This window comes from Exophiala oligosperma, assembly GCF_000835515.1.
Source record: "Exophiala oligosperma strain CBS 72588 unplaced genomic scaffold supercont1.9, whole genome shotgun sequence".
Classification (NCBI taxonomy): domain Eukaryota; kingdom Fungi; phylum Ascomycota; class Eurotiomycetes; order Chaetothyriales; family Herpotrichiellaceae; genus Exophiala; species Exophiala oligosperma.
Window position 1 is genome coordinate 581,428 of NW_015622826.1, and position 13,773 is coordinate 595,200.

Below are 13,773 nucleotides of genomic sequence, written 5' to 3' on the forward strand. Positions count from 1 at the left end.
GAAAATTTGTGAGCTTTTTTTCACAGTCATCCCGTCAGAGGGGGACTGTTCATTTTACTTACTGAGATATCTCTACCATGGATAGCCACCATCATGGCTCACGCAGGCGGTTGTAGATTTGGTTGCTCCAAACACATCCGAAAACACTTTCCTCCACTAGGCACATACTAGCACGAGAATACACAATGAGCACTTTTAGATCATCAGTTGCAAGGCAACAGAGGAGACTGCCCATATGGAACATTGCTCCGATCACTTCCTACAGTGAACCTTCGCAGTGGAGGCTTCCAGTTTCGCCATGTAAAATCTGACCACAGTTGGTAGGAGAACGGATTACCGCCCTATTTGTTTTGTCTTCCTTTGATCCCGCCCAGAAATGACTTGCAGTTTTTCAAGAATTGGATTCGTTCGGTTCCGTGTTTCCTTGGACGAATAGTTCGGCAGAATGTGCTACAAACTCTTCCCAAGTAGATTCCGAGACGCTGAAAAGCCAATCGAGCGCCGAAGGGTCTCCTGGTGATGGAGTTGGAACGTGCTCCTCAGTACAGTCAGTCGATGACACTGTCGGCAGACCATGTTGATTCAGGAAATCTGACGTATCGAGAGGCGGGCGAGGTGGGACTGAATCTGAGGGCGAAGAAAAAGAAGAGGCTTGGGAGGACCTTGGAGGACAACATGATGAGGATTGCGAAGACACAGAAGCTGCTTGAGGTTCGTTCGATGATCCGTTGTTGGACCGTGCAGTGGTACTACTCACGGTATTAACGGACGGTCCTGGGTGACAATTTGGGTCACGAGGTTGATTGGAAGCATCCGCGGGGCGCAAATTGGGAGGACTGGTGAGCCTTGGTTTGAGATGCCGTAGATTTGTGCTGCTAGCTGGTGCGGCGCCACTCTTGTTGTTTGCCAGGGAAGATGCTTGCTGCTGCTGCTGCTGCTGCTGAGAACGTTGACGTAGAAACGAATCCACAAGGTCAGGACCAAGGCCCGCATTGTTCAACAGACCACGAAGTTGTTCATTCTCCGTCTGAAGCTCTTGGAAACTTTGTCGAAGAAAGTTTGCCTCCCTACATGTGACACGACATTCTTCTAACCTTTGCTCTAGTTCGACCAGGTATTCTTGTCGGCGAGCTCGACTCCGTCTTTGGTTCTCTCGAAGACGTTCCTGTTTGGCTCTCTGCTGAGCTGCTAATTGTGACGTTGTCGTATCCTTTGTCGAAGCCATGAAGAAGCCTCTCTCTCTCCACGTTGAGAGTGAGTGAGTGAGAGAGAGAGAGAAGAGACAGAGGAATAGAGGGAAGGCTGCCTGTGTATGTATACAAAGTGTTTAGCACGACCAATCAATGAAACGAGGTGAATGTCCGAGAGAGAGAGGAGAATTAGTAAAGCCTAAACGATGATTGGGTGTAATCAGGTGAGCATGAAAAGTGAGAAAGAGAGAGTAGGAAAAAGAGTCAAGTATTACTCTCGCTTCTACTACGGAGTAAGGCGCCGGCCAAAAGGCTAAAGCGAAAATGCACGCTCAGGCTCAGCCCCCCTCCCAGGGCGAGAATGGCCCCGGGACTATCACAGGGGAGGGGGCGGTCTGGTATGACTCTCTGGGCGACTTCCGGATGTTCATCACAGACACACGCGGTTGGTGTTGCTCCTGGAGGGGCCAAAGACCAGAAACTGGCATGCAGAGGAAAGTCTTGCGTGTACCACCGGGTGGCTCAGCTTGGTTCGAAATGATGATGATGACAAGGTGCAGAGGGCAGAGAAAAAGAAGGCTCCAAAGGGCATTCATTCTTTGGGACGATTCCGTTTTCAGGGGTCCATGAAAACCAATCACCAGCCACTTGGGTGTCATTTGTCGATCGAGATACACGAATTCGTGCTTGGTCACTGGCTGTCACACCTGGTGGGAAGGTGGGAAAATGCTTGTCGATGCTTGGATCTGGGGATCAACATGACCGTCATCTCACGTCCATTTGTTGGGAGAAATGGTCTTGTCATGATTCATTGCGATTTTAAATTTCGTGTTAGCTTTCAAGAAGAATACGAGAGTCTGCAAGCCTCCTCAGCCTTCCTGAGTAATGGCCCCGCGGAGGGTTCCAATAACGGCTGCCCTTGGGGGTTTCGATTGACCAATGTGCGGCAGGTCCTGGGAGATGCGTATTTTGGTTGTTGTATTGCCGTTATTCTGAACATATCTGGAGGATTTGATTTAGACAATTGTGTAGGCAATTGATGTTGTACTCCTCTAAATCTGTTGTATTAATGGGCCTCTCACAGGGGAGGAACCGGGGAGGTACGGAAAAGGGGAAAGTTTGCCGACCGCAATTCAGTATTGCATCTCGACGAAAAGCGCAGTCGTCTCAAGGCCTGACAAAGTCACATTATCGAGAGTTGCCCGTGTCGCAGAGCCCCAGCATATATCTCAATCGACACTCCATTCTGTCATAAATCACTTTCACAATGTTCGCCGGACGTGAGTACCTACAGCAAAGCTTCACCGCGACCATTTGACGCCGAATGCTAACATTCGCCCTTCTAGCCCAAGAACATCTCTCGGAAAAGGAGATCCGCGAAGGTGAAGCCAAAGCCGCGGTCGGAGTCCAAACCTTTACAGCCGCATGCATAGCGTTATGGTTTTGTACGTTTGTCCCCGAATTCCATCGGATTTTCTCTCGTCGCTCGGAGAGCTTCCAAGTCGTGCCCAAAGGGTTGCAAAGGGACGGAAAAAAAGACAGGGCACACAAAAAACTAACGCTCACTAATAGCACCTCATGTGATTGAATGGGCACGAAAGCTCTTTTAAGGCCTTTGACGCCCAGTCAATCGACCTCGCGCATTGAGGTTGAGGAGTCAAGAACAGGTGACGAGACCTCTGCGGAAGATCAGCTACCCCACGCCAGCCGACCAGCAAGAGAACCAAATCTCTGTTGTACATTATGATTTTGTACATTATTAGCAGGATGTCCAGCGTGGGTTGATGCACGCTGAAGAAACGACTGCCTGCCTCCATAGATAGAGCCCCAGAATAATCTCCGTTTTATCAACAGTCCCATATCGCAACATCGCTATGCAAGAAGTCCTTTGTATTGACCCATCCGTATCCATTACCACACCAAACGTGCAGCACATCATGGTAAGTCGGAAGCCACTCATAGTCTGATGAGTGGCACATCTCATCTGCGCCGAGGAGCTTCACTGTCTCTCTCTTTGGATAGCTTTTCCCAATCTTCAAAGCCTTGCTGTATGAGGTCTAATTCTTTCTGCAAGTGTCGCAACTGAACATCTTGCGCTTCAAGTGTCTGAGAAGGAAGTTAGCTAAGGGCTAGTCATGGACCGGGTTTGAGGGACATACTCGTTTTGCAGCTTTGACTGTCTCTTCGTCCAAGACTCCATCCTCATCCTTTGCAACTGGTGTGAGTTTCTCCGTCTCCATTTTGAGTCGTTTCGCTCGTTCCCGAATTCCCAGCATTCTTGCCCAGACTTCTTGCTCTCTTGCATCGAGGCTCGGATCGAGTACCGCCCGTTGCAGCTTCTCCAGGTTGTTTTTCAACTCTTCTTCGGCATTGTCCATGACATAGCCACGGTTGCGCAGGATTTGAACCTTCACAGCCAGCGAGAGGACTCTCCGAGCTGTCGCCAATTGCCTTCTTTTGCTTTCCTCCAATCTTGTGGCCACGTTCTGGCGATGTTTGTCAAGTTGTACGTCAAGCGAGGTATTGATTTCTTGGAGCATCATGTTACATCTTTGAATTGCTTCCATCTGAATCTGTGCCTTTCGACCAAGCTGAAAAAATCCCTGGATTAGAAGCGGCACCCATTCAGGTCCAGGGCGTTTCGAAACGGCTTCCTCCCATTTGTCTTCGTCCTCCCCCGGTCCCGCTCTATACTTGAGAGCTTCTGTTTCGGTCTCGACGTGTTGATACAGGTATGCTCGTAGGGGAGATGATAGGCTTGTTGGATCCCATTTGTTTTTGACGATAGTCATCTGAGCCGGTATTGACCTGTAAACATTTAACCCACGGCCTTCTTCCCACATCGATTGAGACTCCGTCTGCCCTTGTTGAGATTGGCCAAATCTTAGGGTTTGGTCAAGCGGACGTGATGGTGCTTGTTGTGGTTGTTGCTGCGCCTGTGTTGACGTCCCAAACAAGCCTCCGGTCTGTTGCTGCTGTTGTGGTTGTGTGGAACTACCGAACAGTCCTCCAGTTTGTGGCTTCGAAGCACCGAACAGGCCCCCTCCTGACTGTTGTTGAGACTGCGACGCTCCAAACAAACCTCCGCCCTGTTGTGGTTGTGTAGACGTACCGAACAAGCCACCGCTCTGCTGAGGCTGTGATTGTGAGGTGCCGAAGCTGAAACTCGGAGCATTGTTCTGCTGTGTCTGGGATTGTCCGAATGGCGAGGCTTGCGCAGTGGGCTGGCCGGAGGTAGGATTGTTGAAGCTGAACAAGCCAGGCTTTGCGGGCTGTGCGGTGGAAGCACCGAAGAGACTCATTTTGAGATCAGGGCTTGAGCACGCTCACCTGCGTTGCCCGAAGGGAGAGAGTACGAAGGAGTGCGACGCTGGCCTATTCAGGAAACCATGTCATGGGCGCTGGATTCTTTGGTAGAGAGGGTCAACTATTGTACTGTGAATCTAGGTAGGCGGTTGTAAATTTCCCAAAACGAACGCGCCGGTCACAGACGCGAACACAAAGCGGCGACGCATTGCAACAAACCTGTGAAAGGCTTGGCGGTTCAATCGCCTAAACCTGGAGGCGCTGCTTTTAGAAACCTTCTGCCCACAACTCCCCCCTGCGAGTATCAGGGATGTTCTAATGTTCACTCTTCCACCGCCTCACTATCTCCTACCTAGCTACGTGAAAGCCCCCTACAGGTATCAAGTGCCAGATAGGCGTAATTACCACGCACTATTGTAGACTTGGAAGAAGCGGGTCTATGTCAATGAACGATCAAGCTTGTTTTGCCGATATCTTGTCCCAGACTAAGAGGTATGCATCATCTGGACGTTGAGTCTGTTAATCTTGACATGCCATTGTTTCACCTTCAATTAAGCACGGAGGCAACTACCTCAGACGTCTTCTATGGCTCAAGATACAATGGTTCTACTTCTCCGCAGTCTGGACGTCCGCACTCATCGTCCGAATTGAAGCATTCAACACCTGAGCCTGGAGTCGCTTCCAAGGCTCGACCTCAAAATCATCCACCTGCGCATCAATGTATCCCGAAGCAACCTCAGATCGGGGAAGAATAGCAAAGCTGCGTCCTAGAGCCAAGATTGTCAGCAACTCGTAACGATGCCTAGCCTGCATCACATACCATTGACCGATTTATCAGTCGCAATACGTAGGACTGCGGTCGTACAATCCTCGACCTCGGCGAAATCAACTCCTTTCGCGGAAAGTCTTTCTATGACCGCAGGTTTGAGGATAGTTGTCTTCGTGTACCTTTTCAACCACAGTCAGCCTTGCCCTGTTTCCACTCTACTATGAATCCAGACGCGAAACCAAATCGAGAGGCATAGAAGGCTGTCCTACCATGGTCCTATAAAATTGACCCGAATACCTGCCTGCCAGGACGTATGTCTGGCACTTCTCATCAAGCCCCTAAGACCGAATTTGGACGTCGAGTATTGGAAAGAACCGGGCTGGTCAAGTATCCCGGCAATGCTCCCTTTGAAGATGAAACAACGGTCTCGATCTTCGGCTTCTGGTTGAGCACGGAAGTAATGTTGGCCCAATTTGAATGTATAGAAGGCCCCAATCAGATTGAGGGTGAGTATTGGTAATTTTGGCTTCGTGGGCTCAGCACTAGGGTCTTGCTCGAACGTCAGGCTCGTGATAATACTTCAGGTTGAGACGGAGTTACCTTCGAGGGCAAAGATTTCGTCTGGTCCTGTTATGCCGGCATTGGCGACCACAATATCGCAACTCTTGGAAGGCGAGTTGGCAACAGCGAGCTTGAACATGTTCAGCTGATCATCCCAAGATGTTGCATCGCATTTCACGAATTGGACATTTCTACTCGAACACAATAGTCGTTAGCATGTCGATCTCTGAAAAGGAGAGAGTCTTCATTTGTGAGTATGCATACGTACTTGCCCAAACTCTCGGCCAGGCTTTTGCCTTTCCGTTCGTCAATATCTCCAAATGTCACGAACGATCTGTGAGCCGTCAACCGTGAGGTGTTGCTCCATAACATAGGGGAGTCAATTTTGGCTGTCTCCTTACCCTGCAGCTGCGAATGCACGAAGGTGGGACTCTCCGAAGCCATTTGCTCCTGTTTTATACGCCCTTGTCAGCCACCTGAAATAGCGCAAGCTTTGGTTCTAGGGACAGTAAAGCTGACCTCCCGTGATGACCACACTCTTGCCCTTCAATCGCCCTGTGTCTGGCTTGATGGTGCAATCGACAGCCTTGTTGGTGTATTGGGGGAGTGGCATGCTGGCTGCTTTCGGTGCTCTTCTTGTTGTAACTTGAGGATAACAGGTATATGGTGCTCTGGTCGGGCAAAGTCACTTTGCAGAAACAATCCAAGGGTGTGAAGAGGATGATTCCTCGGTACAGCTGATGACAAGGAGCCGTTTTGTAGTGTCTCGCAGTGTCGTGATCATCATCCGGGAGCATTTCCACCAGTCAACACCCGAGGTTCCTGAACTCCAACCTCACTCCACACCGTCAAGAATTCTATCTACTCGATGGACAGCTGAAAGACTCCCTCCGAAGTCAGAAACACCGGCATGAAGCCGCGGCTATCTCGCCTTTCTTTTACCTGGCGATGTACCAACAAGCCAGTGCGGTGGGTGGCATTCTCCACACTACTCGTGATGAAAGTTCCTTATTGGCATTGCCATTATATTTGTCATTTGACGAGCACAGTTACATTGTCGTATTGGTATGTTGACTAGAGGGCTGATATTTAGCTCATCACCTAAGTCAGGAATAACTACTGAAGTAGTACGTAGCCAAGGCTGTATGTAGCCTGTCGAGTCAACTAGAGGTCTGTAGAAAAGTCCTCTGCAAAATTCTGACCCATAATTTCCGTCAAGTCATAGTCCCAGAAGAAGTCGCTATCCGGGAAGATCAGACTCGGTGACAGTGTATTGCCGTTGAAGGGATAGACTTCATTGTGGTTATTAACCGGAGCATCTACTGCTGCACTCCCCGACTGGTCTTGAAGGTGGTGGTCCATCTGAGACTGTATGTTTTCCGAAGCGTTCTCAGGTATGGCTCCTCCTCCCCCTCCTCCTCCTCCTCCTCCACCACCACCACCACTCGATGCGGGCCCGGCCCACGCGGGAGGCACGATCTGACACGTTCCCTGAGCGGCCTCTTGTGGGATCTTTTGGAATGCGGCGGTGTAGTAGGCGGAAATGAAACGGGCCGCGAGGTATTTCTGTTGGAGTTCTCTCAGAATGAGGAGTGCGAGGTCGACCTTTTGAGAGGCCAGGTGTTGCTTGAATCCCGAGCTCCACAACCGATGAAGAAAGAGGATTGAGAGAACGATGATGAGTATCGTTGCACTGGAAATTCTCGCGTCAGCAACAACCAGAACCTCCAAAGGGGAGGGTGGGTGTATAGTTTACCTTTCAGGTGGTAGAGCGCTGACCAAATCTTCCTCAGCCAGACTCCTCAGGATGTCAGTAGCAGCCGATGCCGAAGCCAGACACCTATCCCATGCAGCAGCAGCAGCAGCAGCAGCAACAGCAGAGTCTTCATCATAGTTCCCTGCCAAAGCCATGGGCGCCTTTTTGTTGAAGACGAGTGGCTTGTATATTAAGATGGTGAGTACGCTAGAAAGGGAAGGGGATTGTTAGCTGAGGTCTTGTAAACCGAAGGAAAGGAAATGTCAAGACGTCAACCAAAACACTTACTGATACGTGATGTGAACAAAGTACTTGTGGACCTTTGCGACCTGGGATGATTCTCCTGGGCCGGTATCCAGGGAGATGGCTTCAGTTCGACACATGGGAGCCAAGTTTGCGTACCAGTTTTGTAGTTCTGAATCGAGGGTTTGAAAGTCTGCCGTCGTGGGTGGAGGGACTTTGAGAGAGGGACGGTACAGACAATTGAGCGCATGGCCCATGATTTTGGTCGCCTGCAGCAATTCCAAAAATATGGGTGAGACTTGTTCACAATCTTGTACCGTCGTGGCGGCTCCCGCACTGAGATCCGATAACAAGGCAGGGTCGGTCTTGAAGTCGTCCAGTGAGACATCCGGGACATCACAATCCTCGGCCACGATCCGGCACGGCCGACCCATACCCAAAGCGACATAACGATCACGATAGACACAACACGACCAGACCCTACGCCAGAGACGTCGGGTGGAAAGTGGAATGTTGCTCCTCCCTGGGTCCCTGTGGAATCCGAGAGCCTGGCCCAGGTTGATGGCGACCCCGATCCAGTGCCAACTGTCGACCCTGTCGTGTGTGTTGCCAAACCAAAACCCCATCAGCAATACCGATTGGACCAGGCAGGTCTTGTCGGCTTCGTATTCGAAATCGTATAGTAGCTAGGGTGTAGAGATACAAGTAATTAGAACTCTCGCGGGGGCTTTCTGAAACAAAAACATGACAGGGTCGTCCAGGCTCTGCCGGGTTTTACTCACCTTGGCACGAAGATAGAATCTTCTTTTAAGAGCAACTATTGAAGGTGCTCCTGATCGTTTTAAACCTTGAGGAGAGATGTACTAGATAAGAAAACATGTCAGATTCTGAGTGTGAGCCTTCAATGATGTATCCAGTATCGAGTAATAAGAAATAGTAAAAGGAAAAGGGGGGGGGAAGTAAAAACTCACACTACTCGCTGCGAGAAACATGCTCTGAAGAAGTAAGAGGCTGAGTTGTGATGACGGTGAAGGTCCTCCGTCCCGGAGCTGTTGCTCATACTGTTTGAAAAAGGCATAAGGGTCGATGACGGGCAACAGTGGATGAACGTGTCGAAAGTATAGAGTGATCAATTCGCCTAGCAAATCCTCACTTTCGATCTCAAAGGCTCCCTTTGCTTGAAGAAATGCGAGATCCTCCGGGGCCAGTGTGGCCTTGTTCGCCGGTGGGACCACGTAATGTGCACAAGAGGCGATTTTGCTATCCTTGACGGCGTTGAAGATGAATCTCATGCCTTGAGTTTCCCCTGCGACGAGTAAAGATTGGGTATCATTAATGGATTGTTGACGTGGTGACTTTTTGTTGTGGAAGGGTCGAACTCACCAACGTAGATGTGCGTTCTGGCGCCGTGACCTGCTACCTGATGATCAACAATGTGCCTGTAGCCTGCCACGTTGGATTCAAAATCCTCTGCCTCGACGCTACTGGGACGGTCAAAGGGTGTCTCCTCGGGGTGTGACGTATGTGATGGTATCGACGATGGCGGTGCTGCAGTATGATTGTTATGGCCGATGTTTGTTGAAGAAGTTCCAACAGACATAACAGCAGCAACAGGCGAGCGGAGACGTCTCGGTTCTTCTTCATCATGCACATTAGTAGTAGGAGGAGTATTGGGGTGATTGTTGTCGTTGTTGGGGACAGTGGTGGTGGTGTCGTTGGGGGTGGTTTGGCCGCCGGTCGTCGTCGTTCCCCTCTCTCCTTTTCTGGGGCGTTTATGCCTACCCCTGGCCGACACGTGAAGAACACAGACACTCTGATCCTGTTGGCAATTGAAGCATGGTCTTCCACTTGAAACGACGTTGCAGCGGACTTTTCTCGCGTGGCAGGCCGTGCATGCCACCGGTGCCCTTCTCTTGGGATGAGACGGCGTCGTATTGGGGGAAGATTCAAAAGACAAGACGCGAGACATCGACTGGTACATGGTGTTGTTTGTACCTAGGTAACTTTTGTACTCGTTAACGAGGAACAGTCCTTTCTGGAGGGGGAAACTTAAAGATCTGGGGGTTTCATTACGGAGTATAGAATATCCCGGGGGGGGGGAACGGTGTGAAAATGCGGGATGAGATGGTACAGTATGAGCACAACCAGTACGTAGTCTGGGTCGAGACGAAGTGGATAGTGGAGCGAATTTGCGGAGTATGAAATGATATAATTGGCTCTCGGTTATTCGGCGTTATAGCCTTTTCTTCGGTTATATGGCCTCGTCAGCCTGATCACTTTTATGAGGTATTGTACTCATTCATCAATGAAAATCGAACACACCACGTAAAGACATACAAAGAAATTCGAGCCATGTATATCATATGAAAAAATAATGGCTACATCACATAGGTCAAGAGAGGGTCAAAGATCCGTTCAACGATCAATGATATGAATAGAAATAGAATTGTTCCCAAAAACATATTGACACTGCAACAGGTAAATATAGACAAATACAAAACCCGAAAAAACGCTCGCTCATGACTTATGCTTTCTCTCTACCGTCACATGCCTTTTTCTTGCCATCACAGAATCACTCGTTGTGCTAGATTCCAAAGTTTCAAGAGGGGTATTATGCTCAAAAAAAGATAGATCTCACACACTTTTTCTTAAATCAACAGACCCGCAACAGCAACAAGCGCGCCAAATGCAACAGTCATCTTCGAGCTGGGCAGTTGTTGTGAAGCAGCACCCGTGAACGTAGCGACGGCAGGGGAGACGGGGCTTGAGTGTGAGCCCGAGGTAGGAGACGCAGGTCCTGAGACACCTAGCCAGGCGCTGTTGCTACCCTGAGATGTCGCGACGGGCGCAACAACGGGCGACACCGAGGTTGCGACAGGGGCGACGGGAGCCACAGGTGTAGACACCTTGGGGGCCGCGGACGGGGCAGGACGAGTTTCGGTGACGATTGGTCCAGTGACGGTGACAAAGGTGCCTGTGGGGCTAACCTGTGCGAAGCCAGCCGGGCTGGATTCGACAGGGACAACTGTCTGCGTGATGGGGGCAGCCCCGGTCGGTTGAGGGATCGTCAGGGTGACCGTGATGGTTGGGCCACATGCAGTGCAGGTGGTGACGGTCGTGGTGAAGCCAGATGGGACCCCGTTTGGTCCTGTAGGCCAGACAAACGGTGTCGAGGTTGGCTTGAGGGTGATTGTCGTTGTCAGAGTGAACGTCTTGGTGACGAAGCCAGTCGGGCAGACATCGATGTAGCTTGTCGTGATGACGGTGACTGTGGAGTCTGGGGCAACAGTCGACGATGCAGGCGTGGTGACTGGAGCTGAAGTGGTCCAATCCTCCCACGGTGCGCCGGGTGTGGTCGTCGTGGTTTGGCTAATCGGGCTAACTGGAGAAGTCGAGGTGGCTACGGTGGTGGTGGTGGTGGTGGTGGTCCAGTCCTCCCAAGGAGCGGTGGCCAAGCTCGAGCTCGTGGTGCTCTCACTGATTGGACCGACGGCAGAAGATGAGGTGGTGGAAAAGGAAGAGGTCCAAGCCCAGGTCGATGGAGTTGAAGTAGAGCCGCCAATCGGTCCCACTTGAGAGCTCGAAGTCGTGGTAGTCTGGGAGCTCAAGCTGCCAGACGTGGTCGTCCAAGCCCAAGTGCTGCTAGTGCTGCTCGAGGTTGAACCGCCAATCGGGCCGACTTCAGAGCTCGAAGTTGTGGTGCTCATGCTGCTAGATGTGGTCGTCCAAGCCCAAGTGCTGCTGGAGGATGTTGTGGTGGAGCCGTTGATTGGTCCGATTTGAGAGTTCGAGGTAGTGGTGGTCGTCTGGACGTTGCTGGTGGTTGTCGAGGTAGTCGTTGGAACGACAGCTACGGTAGTGGTGGTGGCGGTGGTAGTGGTAGTTGTGGTGGGGACCGCGGCCCAGGTAGTTGTAGTTGTAGTTGTAGTTGTGGGCACGGGGATCGTGGTAGTGGTAGTGCTTGACGTTGTAGTTGTAGTTGTCGTCGTGGTAGTCGTGGTAGTGGTTGTCGTTGTGCTGGTCGTGGTGGTGGTGGTCGATGTTGTTGTCGTCGTCGTCGTAGTGGCTTGACCAGGGCACGAAATACCATTCATAATATCCTTGATGTTCTGGGCATAGCTCTTACCGTTGATCTGGTTGTTGTTCGAATAAGTCGCTTCCCAAACCATAACACCTCCGAAGACTGGTGAATATTGCGCTCCGCAGGCATACGAGGTGATCAGAGCCTGGGCCTCGTTGAGATCAAGATAGTCTTGAGGATGAGCAGCAGAAGGAGATCCTGGAAGACCGACGAACAATTTCACGTTCTTGTTCATTGAGTACTGTTCGAGCCAGTTGACCCAGCCGTATGAGATATCAGTGGTCGTGCTCAACGAGCCAGATGAGAACAATGAAGCAGCTGAGCAGCTGTCGGTGTTGTAGTATTGTACAAACCTGAAGGATTTGTTAGCCTCAATCGTCTATATTACTCTGGCACCCTGGGTTTCATCCATACACATAGTCAAACTCCGAGTTCATGATGGCGCTATCCAGATGGGCATCCGGGACCACGCACTGTGGTGCACCAGAAATGTAAAACTGCTTGCCCGAGTAGGTACCGAACTTGGCTCTCAGCTCGTTGACCAAGTCAGAGTAGAAGGCGTCACTTCCAGACTCGATATCCAGATCGAATCCGTCAACGATAACGTCGGTTCCGAAGGGTCTCGGGAAAAGCGTCTCGGTGGTGTCTTGTGGTGGACCGTATGCGCCCCAGAGAAAGTCTGCAAATGCTTGCGCAGAAGTTGTCGAGGCGATGAAGTTGCCGGGGCTATCACCTCCCAATGACACGAGGATCTTTTTGCCTGCCGCTTGACACACAGGGATGTCCTCGGCGATTTGCCAACAATTTGTGAACATCTTGGTTTGCGTGCCATCTGGGGATTTCCAATATGGGCTTCCGCAAGCATTGCCGTAATTGGTGCCGGGGTACCCATTGTTGCCAGCCTGATCCGGGAAGGTATTGACAAACCCAATAGGGATAACATCGAAGGCCGTATCCTGGCAAAAATCTGCCAGACGGTTTTGGCTTGGTCCTTGTCCCTGTACAACATCAGCCTGGTTCTTCACCCACAAAGCATCCCCCGTCCATCTTTACCCAGTAGACAGCCAATTCCAGTCCGCTGGCTCGTTTCACAGGGACAGAGCGGGTTTCGAGGATCGGCGAAGCGAGTGCTGTTGAAAGGAAAGTGGTTATGGCCAGCAAGCTGGCGGCTGATACGGTTGTATGCATGATCGATAGACTCGAGCCAAAAAAGGGTGAAATGAACGAAACAACTACCAAAAAAGCAAAATAAAAGAGTGACTGGGCTACAAGAGGCCCGTTGTTGAAAGACTGGACGCAAGCACGAAGCTCACAGCGCGATGTTAAGGACCGTGGACGTGGAAAAAAGAGTGGAAGGGAAAAAGAACGAGGGGAGAAAGAAACGCACAAGTCACCAGGAGGCCATATGGATGTAGTCAGGTTACAAAGAGGTCATGGCTTGCCCCGAGTCCTGTCCTGCCACAGCCCACCGTACCTTGCAGCAATGACCGCATCTCTTCTTTCTCTCCACCGTCAAATCTGGAACAATTCATCTCTCTGCCCCGTTCCAAACACGACTCTGTGGATGCTCGCCAGTCAGCAAATGGGACGGGCTGATTTCCCAGAGTAATGCCGCCCGGCTAACGCAGGTACCCTCTGGAGGGGAGAACCAATATTGCAACTCTACAGGTCGAAGTGGTCTCTCGAGAATAGTCTTTGACCTTACAGGTGTCAGGGGGGCGGCAGAGAGTGGAGGCTGGCTTGAGGGATGCCCCGTCCTCAGAGAGGTTAGGTGTCGCGCCATGAAAAGTACTTATGTTCTGACGGGGGGGTGAAGACGGTGATGGCGCCGAAAGAGGTCAATGACCTGGCGGCATGGCAGAAAAGC

At 51.0% G+C, this 13,773-nt stretch overlaps 3 protein-coding genes across 3 annotated transcripts; all 3 read right to left on the reverse strand.

Annotated features, from left to right (window-relative positions):
* Positions 1-2,918: 2,918 nt before the first annotated feature.
* Positions 2,919-4,630, reverse strand: PV06_08818 (uncharacterized protein). The gene is made up of 2 exons (XM_016410195.1): positions 3,350-4,630; positions 2,919-3,296 (listed from the first exon to the last, which is right to left on the reverse strand). The coding sequence occupies exons 1-2, from the start codon at positions 4,490-4,492 to the stop codon at positions 3,171-3,173; spliced, it is 1,269 nt and encodes a 422-aa protein (XP_016259217.1). The 5' UTR covers positions 4,493-4,630; the 3' UTR covers positions 2,919-3,170.
* A 2,265-nt stretch (positions 4,631-6,895) lies between these two features.
* Positions 6,896-9,794, reverse strand: PV06_08819 (uncharacterized protein; the record flags this gene model as incomplete). The annotated part of the gene is made up of 6 exons (XM_016410196.1): positions 6,896-7,519; positions 7,583-7,789; positions 7,871-8,511; positions 8,608-8,688; positions 8,797-9,131; positions 9,209-9,794. 6 exons carry the CDS (start codon positions 9,792-9,794, stop codon positions 6,991-6,993), a joined length of 2,379 nt encoding a protein of 792 aa, XP_016259218.1. The 3' UTR covers positions 6,896-6,990.
* A 380-nt stretch (positions 9,795-10,174) lies between these two features.
* PV06_08820 (uncharacterized protein) lies at positions 10,175-13,375 on the reverse strand. The gene is made up of 3 exons (XM_016410197.1): positions 12,960-13,375; positions 12,321-12,904; positions 10,175-12,259 (listed from the first exon to the last, which is right to left on the reverse strand). Exons 1-3 carry the CDS (start codon positions 13,092-13,094, stop codon positions 10,474-10,476), a joined length of 2,505 nt encoding a protein of 834 aa, XP_016259219.1. The 5' UTR covers positions 13,095-13,375; the 3' UTR covers positions 10,175-10,473.
* Between the last annotated feature and the right edge of the window lie 398 nt (positions 13,376-13,773).

Excerpts from the sequence above, each read along its gene's own strand:
- PV06_08820 (XM_016410197.1), bottom strand. The coding sequence starts at position 13,094 with ATGCATACAACCGTATCAGCCGCCAGCTTGCTGGCCATAACCACTTTC. Across the intron at positions 12,905-12,959 it reads TGGAATTGGCTGTCTACTGG|GGACAAGGACCAAGCCAAAA; the intron begins GTAAAGATGGAC and ends GATGTTGTACAG. Across the intron at positions 12,260-12,320 it reads AACTCGGAGTTTGACTATGT|GTTTGTACAATACTACAACA; the intron begins GTATGGATGAAA and ends CAAATCCTTCAG.
- PV06_08818 (XM_016410195.1), bottom strand. The coding sequence starts at position 4,492 with ATGAGTCTCTTCGGTGCTTCCACCGCACAGCCCGCAAAGCCTGGCTTG. Across the intron at positions 3,297-3,349 it reads CAGTCAAAGCTGCAAAACGA|ACACTTGAAGCGCAAGATGT; the intron begins GTATGTCCCTCA and ends CTTCCTTCTCAG.